Source organism: Phascolarctos cinereus, unplaced genomic scaffold (genome assembly GCF_003287225.1).
Source record: "Phascolarctos cinereus isolate Bilbo 61053 unplaced genomic scaffold, phaCin_HiC Scaffold_2;HRSCAF=192, whole genome shotgun sequence".
Lineage (NCBI taxonomy): Eukaryota > Metazoa > Chordata > Mammalia > Diprotodontia > Phascolarctidae > Phascolarctos > Phascolarctos cinereus.
Window position 1 is genome coordinate 295,952,232 of NW_027555625.1, and position 25,069 is coordinate 295,977,300.

At 40.7% G+C, this 25,069-nt stretch overlaps 1 protein-coding gene across 2 annotated transcripts in view; it reads right to left on the reverse strand.

Annotated features, from left to right (window-relative positions):
- The window catches only part of RALGPS1 (Ral GEF with PH domain and SH3 binding motif 1), a 606,537-nt gene that overhangs the window by 142,652 nt on the left and 438,816 nt on the right, over positions 1-25,069 (reverse strand). For both annotated transcript variants that reach the window (XM_020984956.2, XM_020984955.2), the window contains exons 10-11: positions 22,086-22,223; positions 14,279-14,372 (exon numbers count right to left, since the gene is read on the reverse strand). In XM_020984956.2, coding sequence (XP_020840615.1) covers positions 14,279-14,372; positions 22,086-22,223 — 232 coding nt within the window. The remainder of the gene's footprint in view (positions 1-14,278; positions 14,373-22,085; positions 22,224-25,069) is intronic.

Below are 25,069 nucleotides of genomic sequence, written 5' to 3' on the forward strand. Positions count from 1 at the left end.
ATGGGCACGAGGCTGTTGACAACAACCCTGTAGGATTTCTCAAGCAGACACCGCAATCATTTCCCCTTAACACAGAGCCAGAGGAGCAGAGGCAGCCATCCAGGGCTCCTTAGAATGGAAGAAGACACTTTCCTTTGGCCTGGGACACCAAACCACGCCCTTCCCTCCAGCCGAGCTTTAACAGCCACAAAGGATGTCAAGACCTTGCAAGCACCTCACCTCTGGGCTTTCAGCTTCCAGGCCCCAGGTGACAGTGTGGCCAGGTTTGGTTTGAGCAACTCTATACACAGATTAGAGGGGAAAGGGAAAAGGAGGAGTCAGGAGAGCTCCCATCCTGTAGTGAGCAAACTGTAGGTCTACTGCATTTCAGGAAAAAAGCTGCCTGCCTTTCTCCATCTGGCTCTAACTTTCTTTTCCAGCCTTATTTTTATTTAACTCCCTTTCTCTCATTCCATGTTCCAGTCAAATGGTTCTACCTATTCCCTAAATTTTTCTTGCTATTACCCAACCTTGTACCTTTTGACTTTTTCTATGACAGGGCGAGGATGCATACAGATCCCACGGGCACACACATTGTCCTGTGCAGAGGCTCCTCCACCCGAAGCTGCTGGGACTTTTCCCAGGCTTGGGGCTTTCCAGGGTCCCCAGCAGGCTCCTCACATTTCTCATCTTTACCTACTCAGTTGCAATGATAAGGCCAGAAGCCATACATGATCTTCAACTACATCAGCAAAATGAGGTACAGGGCTGAAAGGAATTCACAAGTCCCATTTCTATAGCCTATTGAGGCTTGTGAAGCACTGTCTTTACCACAACCTTGTGGGGTTAGGTAGCAAAGTATCATCACCACAATTTTACAAATAAGGAAACTGAGGCATAGAGTAGAGGGGAAGTACCTTAACTAGGGTCTCCTAGCTGGTAAGAATTGGGATCTGGGATTTGAAGCAAGGTCACCTGGCTTCACATCCAGGGTCCTTTTCACTACTTACATGGTCTCATGCTACCCCAGGAGTGGCCTTGACCTACAGATTCAAATCCAGATTCCTATGGTGGCTTCCAGGGCCTTTTATAATCTAGCTCCCACTATAGACTCATCTCCCACTGCTCCTTGTGGGGGTCCTTTCCTGCCTCTTTATTAAGTGTCCTCCTTATTGTCCCTAAAAACCTCTGTGCCCTCTTGGAGCCTCCTAATTCAATCCATTTCTCAAAGATTTTAGCTTAAAAAGGCCAAGGTCTTCTACAGTATCCAGGGCCATCTCCAGTTGTCATGATCTATACCTTGCCACTGGACCCAGATGGCTTCGAAGGAGAAAGTGAGGCTGGTGACTTTGCACAGCTCTCCCTCACTTAAATCCAATTCATCTGCCTGTCATGGCATCTTCTCCCTGATGTCATGGGCCATCTTTGAGAATGAAAGACTAACAACCACCTCTGTGAGTAGCAGTAGGAGCTGCCCCACTGGGGCCCACCTGGAAGGGGGCAACTGGGCAACACAGTTCTTCCTTCCTTCCTTCCCTCCCTCCTTCCTTCCTTCCTTCCTTCCTTCATTCCTTCCTTCCTTCCTTCCTTCCTTCCTTCCTTCCTTCCTTCCTTCCTTCCTTCCTCTCTCTCTTCCCTCCTTCCTTTCTTTCTTCCTTCCTTCCCTCTCTCTCTTCCCTCCTTCCTTCCTTTCTTCCTTCCTTCCTTCCTTCCCCTTCCTTCCTTCCTTCCTTCCTTCCTTCCTTCCTTCCTTCCTTCCTTCCTTCCTTCCTTTTCCTTCCTTCCTTCCTTCCTTCCTTCCGCACAGGGTATCATACCCTTACCAGTGGGTGCTCTGCTCAAAGGAATATAAATTTTGATAGATGAAACCTAGCAAGACATCTTGGGGTTTAGGGCTAGGTTTTTTTTCCTTCAGGACCACACCTTAAACCCAAATCACTCTGGCTCTCATTGATTGGGCAACAGTAGGTCCCAGGTTAAGCCCCACTTGGTCACTGTCTGGGCAGTTTGGCTCAGAGTGAATGCAAATACCAATTGTTTCTGTTTTGGCCTGAAATCCTGAGGGTCTTCCCCTTCCAGATTGATTTTTTCTTTCTGACTAGGTAAAAGAGACCATTCTGTGCCTCATTTCTTACCTAGCCTTAATCACTGAATGGGTATTGCCTCAGTCAAACTGAGACCTGTTAAAGAACTTAGCTTAAAAAGGCCAAAGTCTCCCACTGCATCCAGGGCCATTTCCGGTTGTCATGATCTATGTCTTGCCACTGGACCCAGGACAAAGTGAGGCTGGTAACTTTGCACAGTCTTCTCACTTAATTTCAATTCAACTGCATGTCATGTCATCACCATGTAACCAGTAACAGTAATATTTTTTTTTATAATTTTTTATTCTAAATTTATTTATTTTTATTTTCAACATTCACTACCACAAGATTTTGAGTTCCAAATTTTCACCCCGTCTCGCCCCTACCCCTACCCCAAGATGGCATGCATTCTGAATACCCCTTCCCCTAATCTGCCCTCCCTTCTGTCTCCCCCCCTTCTCTTCTTGCCTTCCCTTTCTATTTTCCTATAGGGCAGGGTAGATTTCTATACCCCACTTCCTATATTTCTTATTTCCCAGTTGCATGTGAAAACTTTTTTTTAAACATGTGTTTTTAAAACTTTGGGTTCCAAATTTTCTCCCTTCCTCCCTCCCCACCCACTCTCATTGAAAAGGCAAGCAACTCAATACAAGTTATACATGTGCAGTTATATAAAACACTTCCATAGTAGTCATGTTGTGAAAAACTAACTCTATTTCCCTTAATCCTATTCTGCCCCCCATTTATTCTATTCTTTCTTTAGACCCTGTCCCTCCTCAGAAGTATTTGCTTCTGGTTACCCCCTCTCCCAATCTGCCCTCCCCTCTATCTTCTCTCTGCTTTCTTGTCCCCTTCCCCCCCTATTTTCCTGTAGGGTAAGATAGATTTCCATACCCAATTGAGTGTATATGTTATTCCCTCCTTAAGCCAAATCTGACGAGAATAAGATTCACTCATTCCCTCTCACCTTTCCCCGTTTCCCCTGTACTATAAGAGCCTTTTCTTTTATGTTTTTTTTGTGAGATAATTTACCCCATTCTACCTTTCCCCTTCTCCTTCTCCCAGTATAATCATCTCTCACCACTTAATTTTATTCTCCAGATATCACCTCTTCATCTTCAACTCACCTGGTGCCCTCTATCTATCAATATACATACATACATACATATATATATGTATATATATATATATACATATATATGTACATACATACATACATACATACAATTTTTTTCCCTCCAACTATGCTAATACTGACAAAGGTCTCATGAATTACAAATATCATCTTTCCATGCAGGAATGTAAACAGTTCAACTTTAATAAGTCTCTTATGATTTCTCCTTCCTGTTTATCTCTTCATGTTCCACTTGAGTCCTGTACTTGAAAGTCAAATTTTCTATTCAGCTCTGGTCTTTCCATCAAGAATGCTTGAAAGTCCTCTATTTCACTGAACAACCATTTTTTACCCTGAAGGATTACACTCAGTTTTGCTGGGTAGTGAGCAATATTGTTTTAAGAACAATTTGAGCAATTAAGTCATTTTGACTATTAAAATATCTAAATTAACTACAAAGAACCTATGAAGGTACACTTAGAGAAAGAACTTATAAACAGAAGTATGTACACTATGGTGTATGTATACAGATACACACACATATTTGTGTCTAATGGTAGCCATCTCGAGGTGGGGGGAGGATAGAAAAAAAGGAAAAAAAGAAAGATTATATATTTAAAAGGAATAACAAGTTACACATCATAGATTTGCAGTTCCATGTGTAATCGTCTTTTGTTTTCCCCCTATTCTACTATGTTATGGAAATGCTTATTTTATCTCAAGTTCAGAATAAAATAAATTTTAAAAAAGAGGGATTGAGAAAGGCTGCTTGTAGAAGGAGAGATTTTAGCTAGTACTTGAAGGAAGTCTAGGCACGCGGGACAGTTAGTGAAAATGCCTGGAGGTGGAAGATTGAATATTTTGTCTGAGGAACAGCGAGGAGAGCAGCATCACTGGATTGCAGAGTACATAGGAAGGAACCAAGGTATAAGAAAACTGGAAAGGTAGGGAGGGCAGGTTATAAAGGGCTTTGGATGCCAAATAGAGCATTTAATATTTGATCCTGAAGGTGATAGAGAGCCTCTGGAGTTTGTTGAGTGTGTGTGTATGTGTGCGTGTGTGTGTGTGTGTGTGTGTACATGACATAGGCAGACATGTACTTTAGGACAATCATTTTGATAGCTACATGGTGGATGGACTGCAGTGGGGAGAGATTTATGGTGGGGAAACCAACTAGCAGGCTTGTTATAGTCCAGGTATGAGGAGATGAAGGTCTGCACCAGGGTGGTAGTAGTGTTAGAGGATATTCTAGTGGACCCAGTCAGTATAGTTGCATGATCTTCTCCTCCTTTGTTCATCCTCATGTGTGTAGGAGTAAAAAGAACAGATGGTGGGAGGTATCTATGGCTGAGGCTTGGCAGAGCAAGATTGGCCATATGGTATGGGCACAAGCGACTATACTCAAGAGAAGTATAGAGTTGAACTGGTTGCCCAAGAGGACAAGATGGGAAGGGGAGGAGAGTGTAGCCAGTGCAGGGATGATGGCCTTTGAGACAGCTAAGGGGTTGAGGGCTTGGAGGTCATGGTGTTGATAAAGAACTGGCTTTGGAGTTGCAAGGCAAAGGTAGAGCTGGGATAATATTGTATAGTGTGCTACAGTTTTCAAAGCACCTTCCTCGAAACAACACTAAGTTAGGTAGTATGTTATTGTATATTATGCCCAGTGTGCCAATGAAGCTCAGAGAGATTAAGTGACTTACTGAAAACTACATGACTAAGTTGCCACACAGAGGCATTGTGATGGTGCAGTGGAAAGAGTGCTGGGCCTGGAGTCAGGAAGACCTGAATTCAAGTTCAGCTTTAAACACTTACTAGCTGTGTGACCCTAGGCAAGTCGCTTAACCTCTGACTAACTCAATTTCCTGAACTCTAAAATGAAGATAATAATAGTACCTACTTCTCAGAGCTATTGTGAGGATCAAATGAGTTAATATTTGTAAAGTGCTTAGCACAGTGCCTGACACCTACTATGTACTTAATAAGTACTTATTCCCTTCCCTTCCCTTTCCCACTAGTTAAATGGTAAAGCTGGGGCTTGCACTCAATTCTTATACCCCTTACATCCCCAATCAGGAACTCTTATGCTATATTGGTTGTTGCCCTTAATTCTCTCTCTCTCTCTCTCTCTTTTTTTTTTTTGGTTGGGCAATGGGGGTTAAGTGACTTGCCAGGGTCACACAGCTAGTAAATGTTATGTGTCTGAGGCCAGATTTGAACTCAGGTCCTTCTGAATCCAGGGCCGGTGCTTTATCCACTGAGCCACTTAGCTGCCCCCAGTTGACCTTCATTCTCAAAATGACATCAGTGTGTTGGTAGTATAGTGGTGAGTATAGCTGCCTTCCAAGCAGATGCTCCAGTTTCCAGCCAACATGCTGTACCATGCCTGCTTTCAAAGCACTTGGGATGACATGTATCACTCATATTGACCCTTATCCTTATTCTACCTTGCACTGCTATTTACCTGTTTTCTGTAAATATGTCTTGTCTCCCTAGTCAGGTTAAAAATTCCACAGTCAATGACTGTATCTTCAGCCCTGAAGGTAGTGACTGTGAGAGGGAAAGGAGCAGATGGTGATACCACTAGCTACATGCTCTGAAGACACTGTGTTCATGGCCACAGTCTTCACTCACATCTTCCTTCTCTCATACCCCTATACATTTACTTCCAAGTCCATACTGTTCTTTCACCCCCATCTCTCAGGAAGCCCAACCCCCCTTGAGGTTCACTCCATCCACCTTTAACAAGTGATTCAAATTCCAATCCTAATTCTCAACGAGTTCAGCATTGGGTTGGCAATCTTCCTCTCTACTCCAAAATCTGTCCTTATACTTGAGGATGTAGATTTATACATTGATGTCCCCTTGAACATCTCGCCTCTCAGTTCATCAAACTCAACTTCCCACAGCCTCTATCTTCAGTCCATACACAAGAGTGGTCATATCCTTGATCTGACCATTACCAGTAATATATAGAGCCTTAAAGTTTGCAAAACATTTTTGTTATCTCATTTGATCCTCACAACAACCCTGGCATGTAGGTACTACTATTATCCCTATTTTACAGATGAAGAAACTGAGGCAAACAGAAGTTAACTGACTTGCCCAGGGTCACACAGATAGTAAGTGTCTGAGGGCAGATTTAAACTCAGGTTTTCCTCTCTGCAGGTCCAGTGCTCTATCCACTGAGCTACCTAGCTGCCATGACTGACTCTTGCGGTTTCCATGGCAGCCACTCCAAACCTTTGTGTCTCTCCTAAAATCTCCTACACTACTTCTTCCCTCCCTCTCTCAGCAGAGGACCTGCTTTACTAAGAAAACAGAGGTCATTTTTCATGTGTGCTTTCTCCAAATCCACATCTGGAAATTCCTTTTTTCCACCTCTCCTCTGTTTTCCTCAATATTCCAGTCTCTGATTAAGAGGTGGCCCTTCTCCTAGCCAAGTTCAACCCTTCTCTTGTGTCCTGAGTCCTCTTCCCTCTAGAATCCTCCAATGAGCTTGTCAATTCAATTCAGTTTAATTTTTCAACAAAAAATTTAATAAGTGCCTGCCTTGGGCAAGACACTGTACTTGGTACTGGGGATTTAAAGCATGTATGTGTGGGGAGAGTCTCTGCCTTCAAAGAGCTTACATTCTCCTAAGTGATCTGCTGGGACCTGATGAGGAAGCTACCTCCACCACTGGAGGTCACATCTTCTCTGCCATACAGAGTTTCAGGGAGTTGCTTAGAGCACAGGCTAAGTGATTTGCTCAAGATAGCTAGTGATGTGTCAGAAACAGGACTCAAACCCAGGTCTTCCTGGTTCTATGGCCAGGGAGACAAACCATGGGATAGAAGTAAGAGATGGTACAGAAGTAGAATGAATAATTAAGGATATGGTAGTGGTGGTGGAGGGAGCAGGGAAAGAGGAGCCAGGGAAAGATACGATTCTCTGGGTATATGAAGGGTTGTCACCTGGAAGGATCAGATTTAGTCTATGTCGCACCAGGAGGCTGAACTTCCACAACAGAGATGCAAATAGGGCCTTAAAAAATCAGAGCTATTAAAAAATGGAATGAGCTTTCTTGGAAGGTAGTGAGCTCCCTGTCACTGGTAGTCTTCAAAAAAAAAAGACTTTATCTCTACTTGTTAAGTGTATTACAAGGGGTATTCTTTTCTAGCTATGGGTCAGACTATATGGCCACTGGGGTCCCTTTTTTCCAGCTCTGAAATTCCGTGATTCTGTCCCTTCCAACTGTGAGATTCTACTGGCATTTGGTCTGCTTTAACTTAATAGGTTCCACATGATGGATTCTCAGAGCCAGGACAACTCCCATTTCTATAGCACTTTAGGGCATACTCAATGCTTTCTCACCATAGGTGAGGGAGGTAGACATGACATTATTCCCATTTGACAGAGAAGAAAACTGCAGCCCAGAGAGGTTGTGACTTGCTTATTATGGTCACCTCTCTATAAAGCATCAGAGATAAGCTTGGAACCTGAGTGTCCTGACTCAAGCTGCTCTTTCACTTTACCTTTTACTGCCTGGAGAGCTCCTAATATTCCACCATGATGACCCCTGCCCCTACAACTTCCACAAAAACTGTCCTCAAGCTGGGGAAGGAGCCATGGACTGAGCCTGCTCTGTCATCTACATAAATGCCCCTTTGCAGGAGGCACCAGTACTAGGGGCGAAATATGAGGCCGGGGGGTTTCGCTGGGGGGAGCCACAAGAAGCTGCCTCTTTTCTGTGCACCAGAAGGTCCCACCCTGTTCTTTCCACACAGAGCTTTGATTTTTTCCCCTCTTTCCTTGCAATCAAACTCCCCAAAACACAGACTCAGTAAGCTGTGGGGAAGAAAATGAATGTGTCCTTGGTGGGTGGGTTTCCCACATTAAACAAAACAAAAATCCCTCATGAAAATACAGGCAAACATTATTGTTCAGAATCAACGCTTGGGATTTTTAAACATCCTTCAACATTTAAATAGTAGTGACTCATGGTTTGCAATATGTCCAAGGATTAGCTCATGGTAAAAAAGTATTTATAGACCATTTTCCTTCTTTTCTTTGAAAGGATATTAGAGTTAATGAAAAACTACTGTCCATGGAACCTTAACATTGTCACATGAATGGAATATCTAATCCAAGAATGTAAGTGGGGAACATTTGCACAGTGGGGTGCCCTTTCCAGGAATAGTAAATGCCTTTTTTTTGGTCAAACTAACTTGCTCAGTGCAGTTATGACTGCTGTAATCAACCAGGGCTGTCTGGGGTTCACTGTATGTGAAATTCTCTCTGAGGGGAAATAATTTCTAGGTATACACTTGGCCAGTAGTGTTCTCATACCAACTACATGGAGTCCCAGAACATTACAGAGTTACCTTAATGGAATCTATAATCATTCATGAGAATTCAACTTAGCTATTTACATATTACCAGATAGCAACTGTTTTCTGTTCTGGCTAGAAACTCCAAGTGTCTTCCCCTCCCAGACGGGTTCTCTTGTGATGGCAAACTAGGCCATCTTATGTCTCAGTTTTATTTAGTCCTTAATCACTGAATGGGTGTTGTCTCAGACAAACTGAGACTTGGGAAAGACCTTAGTTTAAAAAAGCCAAGGTCTCCCACTGCATCCCAGGCCACCTGCAGTGGTCTTGACTTTCGTTCTGCCGCTGGACTCTGATGACTCTGGAGGAGAGAGTGAGGCTGATGACTTTGCACAGCCCTGCCTCCCTCAAATCCAATTCATGGGATGTCGTTGGTCCTCTTCGAGAATGAAGGGCAAACAACAATGAAAGTAAGTGTTACACTGTATGGCTAGAAGGACAGTACATTGAGTCAAGTTGGACTGGTAGATGATGAGCTGTGCTTAAAATTACAAAGGGTAATAATAATAATAATAATAATAATAATAATAATAATAATAATAACAATAACAATAATAATGACAGTTAATGCTCATATAATGAAAAGTTTACAAAGCCCTTTACATATATTATTTTGTTTAGTCCTCATAAGAGCACCCCTGTAAGATGGATATAATAGGAATTATGCCCATTTTGCAGATGAGGAAAATAAGGCTCAGAGCTGTTAAATGGCTCGCCCTCAGTAACACAGGTAGTAACTGTCAGAATTGTGATTTGAACCCAGGTCTCCCTGACTTTGAGTGCAGCATTGTGTCACATGGCCTGCCGTGTAAGCACAAGACTTAACCTTCCTGGAACACAGTTTGCTTGTCTACAGAATGAAGGATATGTAGTAGTCAGTCTCTAGGGTTTCCTCAGACTCAAAGTCCTACAGGAGTCTTTGAAGAAAACACAGGGGTGGAGGTGGGGGGGGAGGGGAAAGCGGTTCATAATCACTCTCTGTATTTCAAAGGCAATTATAAAGGATTAGATTTGTTCTGCTTGGCCCCAGAAGACAGAAATAGGAGCAATGAGAGGAAATTATAGGGTTATAGATTTTGGCTCGGCATAAGGGAAAAAAACCCCTCACGATAAATGATGTCTACCAGTACAATGGGCCCCTCCGAAGACTCCGTTAGCGGTTTTCAGGCAGAGGCTGGAAGTTGTCAGGGATATTGTAAAGGGGATTTATATTCGGGTCCATGTTGGGCCATATGAGCTCCAAGAGCTCTTCCAACCAGCTTTGAGGTTTAGTACCTTAGAGATCCCGCTTAATGCCTCATTTTATAGATGAAGAAACAGACCCTGAGAGGTGAATCCAAGGTCTTTGCCATTTATTAGCTGTCTGACCTGGAGGAAGTCACTTTCCCATTTAAGACTTCAGCTTTCTCATTTGTAAAATTAAGAAGCTGGACCTGATGATGTTCAAGGCTCTTTCTAGCTCCAACAAACTACACGTGACTCAGTTGTATTTCACTGGGAACCAAATCGAGCCCGTGAACAACTCACTTGCGCCAAAGATCCGAATAGGACATAAAAAAGGAGTTATCCTGGATGTCAGATCACAGATTTAGAGCCTAAGAGACCCCAGAGGTCAACCAGCGCTTCTTAAACTGTGGTTTGTGACCCCATATGAGTGGCTGAAGGGGTTGCATATGGAAAAAAGTTTAGGAAGCCCTGACTAGGCTACCCTTCTAATTTTACAGATGAGGCAACTGAGGACCAGTAAGGTTAACTCACTTGCTCCAGGTCATACCAATAATAAATAACAGAGCTGGGATTTGAACTCAGGCCCCGACTCCAAATCCAGTGTGCTTTTCCCTTGCCCTTTGCTCTCTTAGTTCAGGCACAGACAGACTTGAGCCTCATTCTTCAGGGTTGCCTCGGGCTAAACTCCAATCCAAAAGTATTTTTGCCTTAGAGCCCAGAATGTAGCAATTGTCTATTAAGAAGAACTAATTTGGAGCCCCCTGGGAGAGCCTGGGCCTATTACTCTTATGTGTCTTTCCTCCTCACATACCCAACCTGAGACCCTACTACAGGCTGGTTCCATGGACTCACTGCATTATTCCCCGTGCAACTTCAGGGACATCAGTTCCTTTGCCTAGACCTCAGTTTCCTTTTCTGTAACCTGGGGATACTGGACTTGCTGATCTTCAAGTGACCTTTTAGCTTTACTGTTCTTTGTTTTCAGGTCAGCTGCAGCTCTAATACCTCTTGATTCTCCTTCCATGCTTCTATCAGAAACAATTAAACCCTAGCCCATACTCAAACTGAACGAGGGCCACTTGGATTCCAACCAATCCAACTTGGGGCAGAGATCACACATGGAAAATTTCATGTGAAAAGGAAAGTTCTTACAAGCGTTCAGAGTAACTAAAAATTGGGAGCTACCACAAAACTGTTTTGCAAGCCAATCTGCAACCTCAGTTTGCTACCACAACTATCTCACACACATACTACACATGTTTATTCATGTGCATAAATATATGCCCTCACACTTTCACATGCACATGTACCCTCTTTCACTCTCTCTCTCTCTCTCTCACACACCCCTCAGATTTTCACCCTCTTCCAAGAACCCTCACATTCTCATAGCACACACACATACTCTCCTATTTTCACACACATAGTTTCGGACACCCATACCCTCACGTTGCCATGAACCCACATTTTAACCCTCTCATACGTATCTACGTACTCATAGTCCCATACATCCTCATACTAACACTATATGAATCTTGGTTTTCTTTTTGTTACCATATGAATTTTGTGGACAAAAATATTCCAACAAGCTTCACAGCTTGCATTCAGAAGCCAGGAAAATAAATTAACCAGGATTTGGAATGAAATAATGTCTCTATGGCTCTGTCTTTGCCAATGTGCCAGACAATGATTGAGGAGCAATTATAATTGAATTCAATTTAAGCCAACAAAAATTTATTAAGCACCTAAAATTTATAATGCACTGGGCTAAGTACTGGGAACCCAAAGATAGTCCTGATTTAAATAAGCTTACAATCTAATAAGAAAAAAAATTCTAAAGGGGAAGAAGATCAAGTATGTATATAAATGACTATCATTTAAGGAAACATGAGATAAACACCAAGAAGAGGTATAGGCAAAGTGCTGGTGTAAATTAGAGGTTTCTGTTACCTGAGGGAGGTACAGTTGGAATTTGAGGGAAAACTTCCTGAAGGGGGAGGCAGCTATGCTGTACCTTCTAGGAAGCAAAGTAATTCAATGAATGGGTATGGGGGGAAGTGTGAGGCAGGAGCAAAGGTATGGAGGTAAGAGAGGGTAGAACAAGAGTGAAAGACAGAGCAAAGTCCAGCTTGACAAAATGCAGACTATTTTTATGAAGGGGAACAGTATGAGATAAGGCTGGATAGACAGACTGAACTACATTATGAAAGGCCTTGAATGCCAGAGTGAGGAATTTATGTTTTATTCAGCATGCACTAGGGTGCCATTGAAGATTTTAAGTTATTTAAGATCTGTGCCCTTAGAATTAGGATGTTAGACCAATGATAAAAGGTTAAATTATTGGTCCTTCTGCTCACAAATAAACTTTTCAGAAACTTACCACTAGTATATTATGAAATGCAAAGTAAGATAAGGTTTATTTTTGTGTATAGTTGGGAAATTAGCCTCATTATTTTATAATCACATCTTGCAAAGAGACTGCAGACCTTGTAAAATATCAGGGCTATTTGAACGTTATTTAGATTAATGGAATGAGAAAGAGGTTGCAGTTGACAGGAACTGTTTCTGTCCTGGAAGCAATCTTGTTAGGACAGTTAGATTAGGGAATTTTTAATATGTTAGATGTTTTAGTAGAAAGAATAGTTGTCCTGGAGTCAGAGAATGTGGTTTCAAATTCTAGCTCTAATTCTGATTAGCTATATGACTTTGAGCAAATCACTTTACGGACCCTCAGCTTTTAAAAAAAATCTATAAAATGGGGTCATAATACTCATGAAGGGAATAAGACAATTCTGGTTACTAGGGAAAGTAGGGTAAAGGTCATCAGCTACTCCAACTCCACTCAGTCCTTCTTTCAGTCTTGTTCCCTAAGTTGATTTCAATGGCAAACAGGGGCATTATGGGGATTAAAAAGGGCCCCCCAATCCTAGTCTCACCTAGCTCCTTTGTAGGCTTGATAAGTGGAATTCCTAGAATGACTTGAAGGGGAGCTGGTCATTTCTTGTCCTTGTTCTCCCATGATTATTCACAGGGGATTCAGCCTATGTATTAGTGTCATTATTTTAGATTTTTTGAGATTACATGGACATCACTGGCACAAACAAACTGTTGTAATACTATGGAAAGAGAATTGGCTCAAATGTCAGAGGCCGTTGGTTCAAATACCATTTTTGACAATTATTGCCTGTGTGACCTTAGGAAAATCCTTTCACCTCCTTGGGCTTTAGCTTCTACATCTTTAAATGAGGGGGTTGGAGTCTATGACCTCCAAAGTCCTTCCCAGCCCTAGAGCTACCTCCTGCTTTTGTTATACGACTAGCCCTCCTCCTGTTACAGTTGGGCTTCTTTGTGATATGTCTTCTGGCACCCAGTTTTTTGCTGGTAATGTGCTACCCTTACCATGCATCTCTCCATTGCGTTTGGAGTAGTGATCTGCAACTGTAACTCTTTGGAGACAGTTATTCCATGATTCATAGTCACATTGCATCACAGGAGGAGAATATTGGTATTAAAAAAGATAACCCCTTCATTCAGGAAGAAGCGTGAGCTGTTTATCTGGCTCCTCTCCCCTTTTTTATTCCTCTTCTGACCTGACTCTCTTCCAGCTTTTCTTTTCTTTCCCTAACTCACTTTTTCTCTTTATTAATTTAAACACTTACTTTTCAAAGCCCATCTCCCCCATTATGCACTACTTCTTCTAATGGTTCATCAAAGCACATGCAGTTCACTAGGTTAGCAATCCTATCACTGTAAATCCTAGACAACAGAGACCCCTTGAAACGTCATCCAATGAGACAACTCAACATATCTTATCCAGTGAGAAGACCCAAGATATATCACAAAATGAGACAAATAAAGGTTTATTAGCCAATGAGAGATCTAGTACTGTGTCAGCCAATGAAAGGACTTGAGGCATGTCACACAATGAGACAGTCCAAGGTACAGAACAGAACAAACATATAGTTTTATAGCATTGGATGATGCAAGGCATATTAGCCAATGAAGTATCTCAAACCATGTCACTCAGAAATCACAAGGTGTCACCCAATGGGATATCCTCAAGTATGTATCCCCAGTACTCAAGATAGACATCTTGAATCAAGTCACTCAATGGAACAAAGATATGTCTGTCACTCAACGAGATATCTTAAGTTGTATTACCCAGTTAGACATTTTGAAGCAGGTCTTTAAATCCTGAGTGATATCACCCAATGAAATCAGTATAGTAAATCCTCCCCCCCCCACTTCAAACCTCAAATCACAAAAAAAAATTATTTCATGACAATAATCAACCAAATGGAGTGGTATAGAATGTCTGCTTTCCATCTTTTCCGGCTTGCTAGACCATAAATATGGTTGCTCATCTGGGGGGCCCCTTGGCTCGAAGCTACCCCAATGTAAGAACTAAGAGACAATTTTAGATTGCAGTGGAGCCTCTGCAATCCTGGGTAGCCATCACCCTGACACAAAGATCCAGGCTGGCTATCTCCTATCCAAGTCTGACTTACTTGTAATTGTCATCTTCAACAAACTTCTGAAGCTCCTCAATATAGCGAACAGACTTCAAATACTTTTGCACATGTGGTAACGTTATGAGGTGATCTGTAAAAATCAGAGAAAACCCATTCATTTCAAAAACAAAATTTGACTCAGTTACTCAAGCAAGTAGTATCTATTGTGAACAAGGCTCTATGAAAGCTGCTAGAGACATAAAGAAAAAGAATGACAAGAAAAAAAAATCCCTGCCCTCAAGGAGATTACTGTCTAATTGAGTGAAGAACATGTATAAAAGTAATTATGACACATGAGAGGAGTGTGCAAAGAACAGGTACAGGCAAAGTCCTGTCAGAAATTGGAGGAGAGAGAATTTTCACATGGAATGGTGGAGAGCTAAAGAGGAAGGTGAGGGAGGAAGGTTGCTTTCATGTGGAAGTAGTCTCTGAGTAGGGGCTTGAAGGAAGGGAATGACTTCATAGTGAAGAGAAAGATTCATAGTGGGGAGTAGGGTAGCAATAGTAGTGGAAGCCATTATGGCATGGAGAGGAAAAAGGCCAGAATAATAATGAAAGATGTAGAGTAATCTATTTGGTTGCTCCTAATTGGACTTCATGCCTCTAGTCTATTTCCTTTATAGTCTGTCTTCCTAGTTTGATATGTACAGCACAATCAGGGAAGTAACATGAGATAAAGTTGGTTTGAGCCAGATTTTGAAAGACATTGAATGCCAGGATCAGGAATTTCAACTTTATGTGGTAGACAATGGGGAAGCATTTATGGTTTCTGAGGAGGGGAGGGACACATACAATACAATAGGAAAATTACATTGGAAGAAGTGTGGAGGGTAGGGGATAGAGGGGATAGACTGGACAAATGAAATCCAATTAGGAAGTTTTTATAACAGTCCAGGAAGAAGAGAGGAGGACCTGAACTAGTGTGAAAGCAATAGGAATGGGGAATAGATGATGGATGCAGGAGATATTTCAGAGATTGAAACAACAGAATTTGGCAATTGATTGGTTGGGGATTGGGAAGAGGGAGAGGAAAGAGTCAAGGATGATTCTGAGGTCTTGATGGAATGCCTTGGAGGATGGAATGTCACCACCAAAAACAGAAAATATAGCAGATGGTGTGGAGTAGAGGGAAAATGAGAAATGAGGAGTTCACTTGCAGTTACATTGAGTCAGAAGTAGCAGCTTTAGGTGTTTACCTGTGAGCATTCTCTTAGCTCTCTTCCTTTCCATTTTTTGTCATCTTTGGTATCAAAAGGAGAGCTGCACAAAATCTCCATTTTAGGAAAAATGTATCTCTTATTAGCCTAAGACTTCTCACCTACTTCTCCCCATTGGACACAGTCACCCTATCCTGAGGCAATTAGTATTTCTATATAGCTCCAAGTTCTGGGTGATCCAAGCTCCATATTTTTCAACAGCAAGAAGAGGTCAAGACTCACCCACCAATGGGTCAACCACAGAAGAATCAGGAGATTTCTCTACCTATGACATCATCTTGCATGGTACCCCGAATACTGCTAGTGCAGTTAAGACCAGGGCCCCGGCAGTGATTCACAGAATACAAGAATCTCAGAGCTGTAAGGGGCCCCAGAGGTCATGTAATCCAATTTTCCCCTAAACAGAGATCACTGCTGTAATATCCCCAACAAGTAGTCATCAGTCTGCTAGAAGATCTCAGTGATAGGGAGCCTGTTACCTCCTGAGACAGCTTATGTCACTTTTGGATAGCTTTTATTGCTGGGAAGTTTTTCTTTAGTGAAATTAAAATCTATATCTCTACATCATTGCTCACAATTCTGCTCTCTTGTGCCTAGAAGAGTGGTTCTGGTCTTTCTTCCATATGACAATTCAAATACTTAAAAGACAATGATCACATCACTCCTAAGCTTTCTCTTAGTGAATAGCAAATGGACATTTTCAATGTTAAAGGGAACTTCTGGGCAAGGAAACTCCTTTTTCCAACGTAGGCCAGCACCTTCTCTACAACTTACAGTTTTAGATTATGAATATTTATTACAAGAGGTTTTTTTTTTTCTGATGGCAGCACAGTTGGGTGGGTAAGAGAGAAAATAAATGTTTATGAATTTAAAAAATTATACTAAATTTTAGTTAATGACCTAGTAATTTTAAAAAAAGATAATATTATAGAGTTGCCTAGAATACAGAGAAGGTAAGTGACTTGCTCCAAGGATCACACTGCAAGTATGTGTCAAGAGTTGGACTTGACCCCAGGTCTTCCAGTTTTCAAGGCCAGTTCTCTCTCCACTATACCAGAGGATTTAAACTCAAGGCTACTCCCCTAAGACTGAGCTAGATTAAAATATCATCAGAAAATGTTTAACAAAATAAACAAAAGTACAATAAGCAATAGATAATGTTAACTTGTGGTTTTCTAAGTCACTATGTGGCAGGTAATGGCTGAATTGGATACCACCGCACTATACCATACTCATTTTCGTTTTCTTCCCATTCATAGGATCCTTGGATTTAGCTGGAAGGGATTTGAAAAGTCATTTAGTCTGCCCTCTAATTTTACAGATGAGGAAACAAGTTCAAATCGGGGGGGGGGGGAGGTGACTTGATCAAGGTCCCACAGGTGGCAGACCTTGAGTTTTCAGCCTGGGCCTCTTCCATGTGTTCTGGGCTGTAATTCTCTCCTTAACTTGGTCACCTCTTCTGGATGAGCTCCAGCTCATTCGTGTCCTTCCTAAGATATGGTGCAAAGAATTGACCATGATACTCAGCAAGAGGCAGGGAGGGGGTACCTGTCCAGGGCATTAGTCAGTGGGACTTGAACACTTGGCTTCTATTAGGACAGATTAAAATGACATCATATTTTTAGTTGCTATATCACACAGTTGACTTATATTGATTGTATATTGTCAGGCAACTAGGTGCTTCAGTAGATATGGAACTGGGCCTTGGAGTCAGGAGGACCTGAGCTCAAATTTCGCCTCAGACACTTACCAGCTGTGTGACCCTGGACAAGTCACTTAACCTCTGTCCTCAACTGTAAGAAGGTGATAAGAACAGCACCTACCTTCCATGATTGTTGTGAAGATCAAATGAGTTAATATCTGTAAAGTACTTAGCACAGTGCCTGCTACATGGTAGGTGCTATATAAGTACTAGCTATTAATATTAATATTTATCTTACAGCTCATTCAGAACTCCAGCTCTTTTTCACATGACCTGCTACTTGCCTAGCCACATTTCTGCCGTCCTATGTCTTGTGAACAGTATGCACAGGTAATTCATCTTTGGGGATATGCCACTGAAAGGAGGTCAGGGCTTGCATGAACTGATGCTGAGTGAAGTGAGCAGAACCAGGAGAACATCATACACAGTAACAGCAACATTGTGATATGAACGACTTTGATAGACTTAGCTCTTCTCAGCAATAAAATGATCAAAGACAATTCCAAAAGACTCAGGATGGAAAATGCTATCCACATCCAGAGAAAGAACTATGGAGTCTAAATACAGATTAAAGCATACTATTTTTCTCTCTTTCTTGTTTTTGTCTTTTCTTTCTGGTGGTTTTTCCCTTTTGTTCTGATTCTTCTTTCACAACATGACTAATGTGGAAATCTGTTTTGATTGTATATGTATAACCTATATCAGATTTCCTGCCATCTTGGGGAGGAGGAAATGGAGGGAGAGAGAAAAAAAATTGGAACTCAAAATCTTATAAAAGTAAATATTGAAAACTATCTTTATATGTAATTGGAAAAAATAAAACCAATTAAGTGAACAAAAAAAGGAGGTCTGGGGAGGGACTGAAGCCCAGGTATCCCTAACTGGTATAGATTCATTCATATTTGTTTTCTGAGACACAGGAAAGACCATTTAGGGGACACTACTGATTGGGATCAGTGAAAAGTACTCTTTAATGAATTATCAAATAAAAAGCCAATGGCTTATAACTTTCTAAACACAAGTTATAATCATATATATAAAAAAAAACCCCAATAGATCAGTTCAACAATGAAAAAATCTTCAGCTGGGTGATGCAGCGGATAGAGCGCTGGGCCTAGAATCCTCTTTTTAAGTTCAAATCCAATCTCAGTCATTTATTAGCTGTGTGACCTTGGGCAAGTCACTTAACCCTGTTTACCTGTTTCTTCATCTGTAAAATGAGTTGGAGAAGGAAACGGCAAACTGCTCCAATACCCTTGCCAAGAAAACCCCAAATGGGGTCATGGAGACTCAGACATGACTGAAATGACTCATTAGAGACACCTTTGCAATTAACATTGAAATGTCACCAAAGCTAGGGACTGTAGCCCTGGACAAAGGGCAGTATATTGCACTGGAAAGAATATAGAACTTGGACTCCTTGAGGATGGGGAATATCTTTGGTTTTTCTTTGTATGTCTAGCACTTATATAACGTCTAGCACATAGCAGGAGTAGTAGGCATATTACAAATGTTTACTGACTGAATGACTCAGAAGACTTGTGTTCAGCCCCACCAGTTATTAGCTATGTGAAAATCACCTTAGCTCTGAGCTTCAGTTTGACACACGGCTAGGATGTTGAGCCTGGAGTCAGGAAGACCCAAGTTCAAATCTGGCCTCAGACACTTCCTAGTTGCGTGACCCTGGGCAAGCCATTTAATTGCTGTTTGCCTCAGTTTCATCATCTGTAAAATGGGGATAATAATAGTGCCTTCTAGGGTTGTTTTGATATCTGTAAAGCACTCAGCACAGTATCCAGAACATAAGAAGCTGTTCCTTTCCCTCTTCCCTTACTCTGTCAAACGGGGATAATGGGATTTGAAATAACTATTTCACAGGGTTGTCAAGAGAGAATCAAATAAGACAATTGGTACAAAAATGCTTTGCAACTAGATATAAAGGGTTATTTTTAGAGATCTTGAAAACAACTCCACTGTTGGACTGTTTGTTTATTTAAAAAAATAAAACAAAACTTGCCCCCCAAATCCTGGTATTTGGAACATTTGCTTCAAAGGATTGAGGGTTTTGTCTTTTCTTGCTGGCACAGGCTGTACTGAATTTAGTTCTCAGGCAATCATAGTGATCCTCTGAATTGAAGAATAAACATGACCTGCATAACTTAAGTGTAACTTCAATATGAAGGCCTTCAGAGGGAAGGCACAACCACTCTTTGGGATCTATGCTTATTGTATAGTCTAGGTCCTCCCTGCCCTCTTGCAGGCTTCTCCTCAGAGCCTTCACGTTAGACTTAAGTACCATACACAACATGACATTTCTCATTTGCTAATCTTCTACTTGTACCCACAATTTTCCAGTGTTATTTTCAGGCAACATCCTGAGGCTAAATCACAGAGCAGGTGTCAATCAGCATTGGGAAGGGGAGTTTCTCCATCAAGAGTTCCTTCTGCTACTTGAAAGAATTGGCTGGGGTCCCTTGTTAGGGGTGTGCTGGAGGCAGCTTGAAGGAGTTCAGGAGACCTGATAGCTACATTTTCAGTGTGAGCATTTACATCTTGGAAATGGACAACAAACTCTACAAATTTACTGCTTTGCTGATTGACTAGACCTAAGAAAGGGATGCAGAAAAGGTTAATTAAAGAGATCTAATAAAGTGTGTTATGTGTACATTTTTTTCCAGAGAGATATTCATCATGACTCTGCACCCTGACTTAACCTCCATGCCTCCCTCCCCCTGCCCCCATCAATTTTAAAAGCTCATATCCTTAATTGATTTTTAAAATTAAAGATTCTTCCAAAAACAGCTCTGGCACACTAACTAAAAACAAATAACCAAATAAAGAGGTTACTAGGCTTAGCAGTAGGGAGTGAGTAAAGTTGTTATATAAATCCAAATTAATTACTCTCATTATCATTGGATTTTGCTAGGAATATATCATGTTGTACAGCAAATAGAATTTTCTTTTTGGTGGCAAACAGAAATTATTAAGGGGATGCCTGTGCAGGTAGAGGTTGGACTAGATGACCTTCAAGAACAATTATACTGACATTCTGGCACTCTGCAATCCTGTCCCTTCCAGCTCTGACATTCTATTTTTGGTACTAAAATCCCATGTTTTAAGGCCCTTCCTAACTCTAGCCCTGTATGTTCCATATTCTAATCCTCTAATGTTCCAGGGGCCCTTCCAGCTCTAACATTCTATGATCCCATGAGGTTGTACATATTCCATTTATAAAAAAGGTAGGATTCTATTAATAAGTTTTAAAATAGGAAAGTTACATAGGGAAGAACCTATGAGTAAGTTTCTTGAAGGAAAACAAAGGCTAGATTTCCACTGCACCAAAGTGATCATGGAATCATACTCTTAAAGGCATCAGGGATCTCAGAGGGAAAGGAGTCCAATCACTACTTAAGTGGAAATTCCCTCTATAAAATCCCTGAGAAGTATTCATCTAGCTGCCACTTGAAGTCCTCAGGTAATAGGGAACTCCCCTTTCCCCCAGGGCATTTCAGTCTACTTTTGGAGCACTCTAATTGTTAAAAAGGCTTTTCTAACAATTATAATGAATGGAAATCTGCCTTTCTACAATTTCCACTCAAAGACCTGCTGTCTTTTGAATCAGTAGAACAAGTTCTAATCTCTATTCTAGCCCTTCAGAATCTGAAGAAAGACATCACATCTCTCCGTAGCCTTCTTTCCTCCATACTAACTAACCATACTAACTTTCATCATTTTAACCAGTTTACCTGTGGCAAGGTTTCCGGTCCTTTCACTACCTTCTGGACTAATTCCAGTTTGTCAATGCCTATTCTAAAATGTGGCACCCAGAGCTGATCACAATATTCCAGATGAGTGACCAGGGGGAAGGACAGCAGGACTGGTGCCTTCCTTGCCAATTTCCCTAAGTAATGTTCCTAAGATTGGATAGTTTGTTTCCTAAATCTCAAATGAAGCTTGGTGATCCCGGTTCTTAATATGGGTTAAATCAAGTCTTTTCCTCCATTCTTTACTTTTAGACACATATTTTTCGATTATTTTGCATCTAACTAAAATCCTCCAGAAAAAGATATCAAATGTTAATAGAATAACATCTGGGATGTTGGGGATACGGATACATAGGTTCAAACACTCACTAAGCTTGGGCCCAAATATTTCACTAGTGGTTGCTACGGTGAGGTAAGAAGGGAGAGGCAAACCAAGTTTTGCTATTTGGAAGACTCTCATTTCCTACATATTTCGCCTCTGGGCTAGACCTTAGTAATCATATAGCCAACCCCCTCACTTTCAGGTAAGGAAACAGAGGCCTGGAGAACAAAAAGTCATATATTTAGCAAGTGGTGAGCCAAGATTTCAATCTGGGTTCTCTGTCTCCAAATCTAGCTCTCTTTCCACTAAACTGCAATGTCTTTATGTTCCATGATGTCATGGATATTACCATGGAAGGAAGCAGAGGAGTGAAACTGGCAGCAGTAACTTCTTGGCTTTCCTATGAATTCCTACAGCATCTGTTTCAATTATTAAAATGAAGATTTATATTGGGTGGGGAAGTGTGGAGAGATGTATATTTGACTTGGATTCAGGAGACCTGCCTGAGTTCAAATCCCAGCTCTGCCATTTATTATGTATATGACCTTAGTGCCTCAATTCCCTCATCTGTAAAATGGGGGTACTCCCTCCCTCACAGGGTTGTTGTAGGGAAAGTGCTTTGTAAACCTTAGAGTTCTATGGAAATATGAGTAGTGATTATGATAATGATGATGATGATGACAAAAGTGGTGATAATAGGACCTAAAGATTTCTGGTGGGGAAGGCACTTTAGCACAAACTTTTTACTGGACTGTTCTAGAGAAAAGAGGCTATTGTTTTGATATATAAAATTACTAACCATAGCTACAGGAGACTTGTAAATCAGCTATTATTCGCAGAATATTGTTCATCTGATTAGATCTTTGTTCATTTTCCATGATGCTTCCTGAAGCTGGGTATGCAGAATCAATGTAGATTAAATCCAGAAGATAAATTCCTGAAATGAAAGCCAACATAAGAATGTGAAGCGAGCTACCTTCAGTACAAAGGGAAATGACATAATGGGCAGAAATAGAGGCAAACAAACTTTGCTTGCCTGTCTTCCCCAGAGGCAAACTTCCTTTGCCTGTCTTCCACCCCTCCCCTTTCCCCTCTCAACTGTTCTAAAAGACAAGCATGACATGGTTCAAATGTTATAGGAAGACTGGAACTTCAGTTCTGATGTCCAGTTCTCATTTTGTCCATAAACTGGTCAATTGCAAGGGAAGTATCTAGGCAGGACTAAAAATTAACACCTGCTAAAAAAAATGTTGACCAAATTTTAAGTTTATTAAGTTTGCAGTGAAAAAAATTTTTGAGCCAGACCCAACTGAGACATATCAGGAAATTTCATCAACCCATGAAAACTGATTTATTGCCTAGACTTTGCTAAATTTACATAAAAGTACAGCATTTTTGTGGCATTTGAATGTCAGAATCACTCACTCATTCATTCACTTGTTTGCTTTTTCAACAGTAATTTATTGCATACCTAAAATAAGCAAAGCCCTGTATTGGGTGCAGTGGGGCATATATCCAAATCTGGACATGACATGGTCAATTACCTCAAGGAGCTGACATACTGATACTATATGGATTCCTTTGATAGGTCTATGGATTTGTGATTTCAGCAATGTGAGTTCCCCTCCACACCTTCTTTTCCAATATGATTCTTGTCTATGACTTTCCATAAAATCCTCCATAGTGGAACTATCCAACATGCTAGATGCCTTCCTTGACATCCTTTACTATTTCACAGATGCCAGTGAGGCACTTATGATATCTATCTCTTCTCCCTCATGTTTGGCCCATGACCACTTATGTACTTTTCTAGTCACACATTCCCCTGATGATACCTTTCTTATTGAGTTATTATATACTTAATATCTATAATATATCCTGGCACTCAATATAGGGCAAGTCTCCAAATAAAACAACAAAATGTGAAATATTGACATTTTGATTAAAAAATAGCATATGCTTAACAAAATAAAAATACATTTGGTCTATGTATAAAGTGAGGCAATGTATGTAAAATGCTTTGTGAATCCTAAAGTACTAAATAAATGTCAGTGATTATTACTATCATTCCTGTACCATCTGTATCCTAACAAAACTCTATTGCCTTTTTTTTTAAAACAATATAGTGTATGTTGCCCTTACTTTGCATCATTATATAGCTCATAGACTCATAAAGCTAAAACTAACTTCTGAGGCCATCTAGTCGAGCCCATTTCATCAGAGATATGATTTGAACTCAAGTCCTCTGACTAGAGTCAGTGCACTTTCCCCTGTACTATGCTGCCTCTCCTAAGGCACCATTTCCATGTGATTTTTTTTTTTATCGCCTTGGATTCTTCACAGGTGTCCTCTTTATAGTGTCATAATTCTCTATTACATTGACATACCATAATTTAGTCAGTATCCCTCAATCATTAGATATTTTCCTCATTTTTATTACTATAAATAAAACAACTGTATGTATTTTGGGGGCATCTAAGTGGCACAGTGGAGACAGTACCAGAAGACCTGAGTTCAAATCTAGCCTCAGACAGTCACTAGCTGTGTGATACTGAGTGAGTCAGTAAACCCTGTTTGTTTCAGATTCCTCCTCTGAAAAATGAGCTGGAGAAGGAAACAGCAAATCACTCCAGTATCTTTGCCAAGAAAACCCCAAATAGGGTCACAAAGAGTCGGAAATACCTGAACAAAAAAAAGTTATCATCCATCTGTCTTAGGGTAGCCAGGTGGTACAGTAGATAAGAGTACCAGGCCCGAAGTCAGGAGGACTCCTTTTCTTGAGTTCAAATCTGGTCTCAGACACTTACTAGCTGTGTGACCTTGGGCAAGTCATTTAACTACATTTGCCTCAGTTTCTCTCCTATAAAATGAGCAGGAGGGAAATGGCAAACCATTCCAGTATCTTTGCCAAGAAAACCTTAAAATGGGGTCATGAAGAGTCAAACACAAATGAAATGACTGAATAACAAATATGTATTTTGCAGAGGTAGACTTTTTTGTTCTTATAGAAAAATAATTTTTTTAAATGAACAAAATCTGTTTATTTCTTTCTTCCATCTGCCTCCATTTGACAAAAAGAAAAACAAAACCTTTGTAACAAATACACATAGCTAAGCAATACAAATTCCCATATTGGTCATGTCTAGAAAAACGCGTCTCAGTCTGCACCCGATTCCATCATCTCCTTGCCAGGAGGTAATTAGCATGTGTCATCCTGAGTTCTCTGGAATTGTGGTTGATTATTGCATAAATGAGAATTCTAAGGTCTTTTAAAGTCATTCGTCTTTAACATTTTGTTTTTGTATGAATCCTTATTCTGCTGACTTCACTCTGTATCATTTCATCCAAGTCTTCCTAAGTTTCTCTGAAACTATTTCCTTCATTATTTCTTATAGCACAGTTGTACTTCATTATACTGTACCATAATTTGTTCAGCCATTCTCCAACTGATGGGCACCTCCTTATTTTCTAGTTCTTTGCCACCACAAAAAAGAGCTGCTATAAATATTTTTGTATATATCTATTCTTTTCCTCTGTTTGATCATTCTGTGGTCCTTTTCTGTTCTTCTAGTAATCTATTTAGAATACAGTCCAAGCAATAGGATCATCAGTTTTGTGACTCCTATTTATACATTGCTAGTTTGTTCTCAAAAAAATGTATTTGTTTAGAGTTCCGTCAACAATGTAAGATAGTGTCTATATTTCTGTAGCCCTGTCAACACTGGATTTTTCTTTTTTTCCATTTATACCAATTTAATGGGTGTAAGACGGTATCTTAAATAT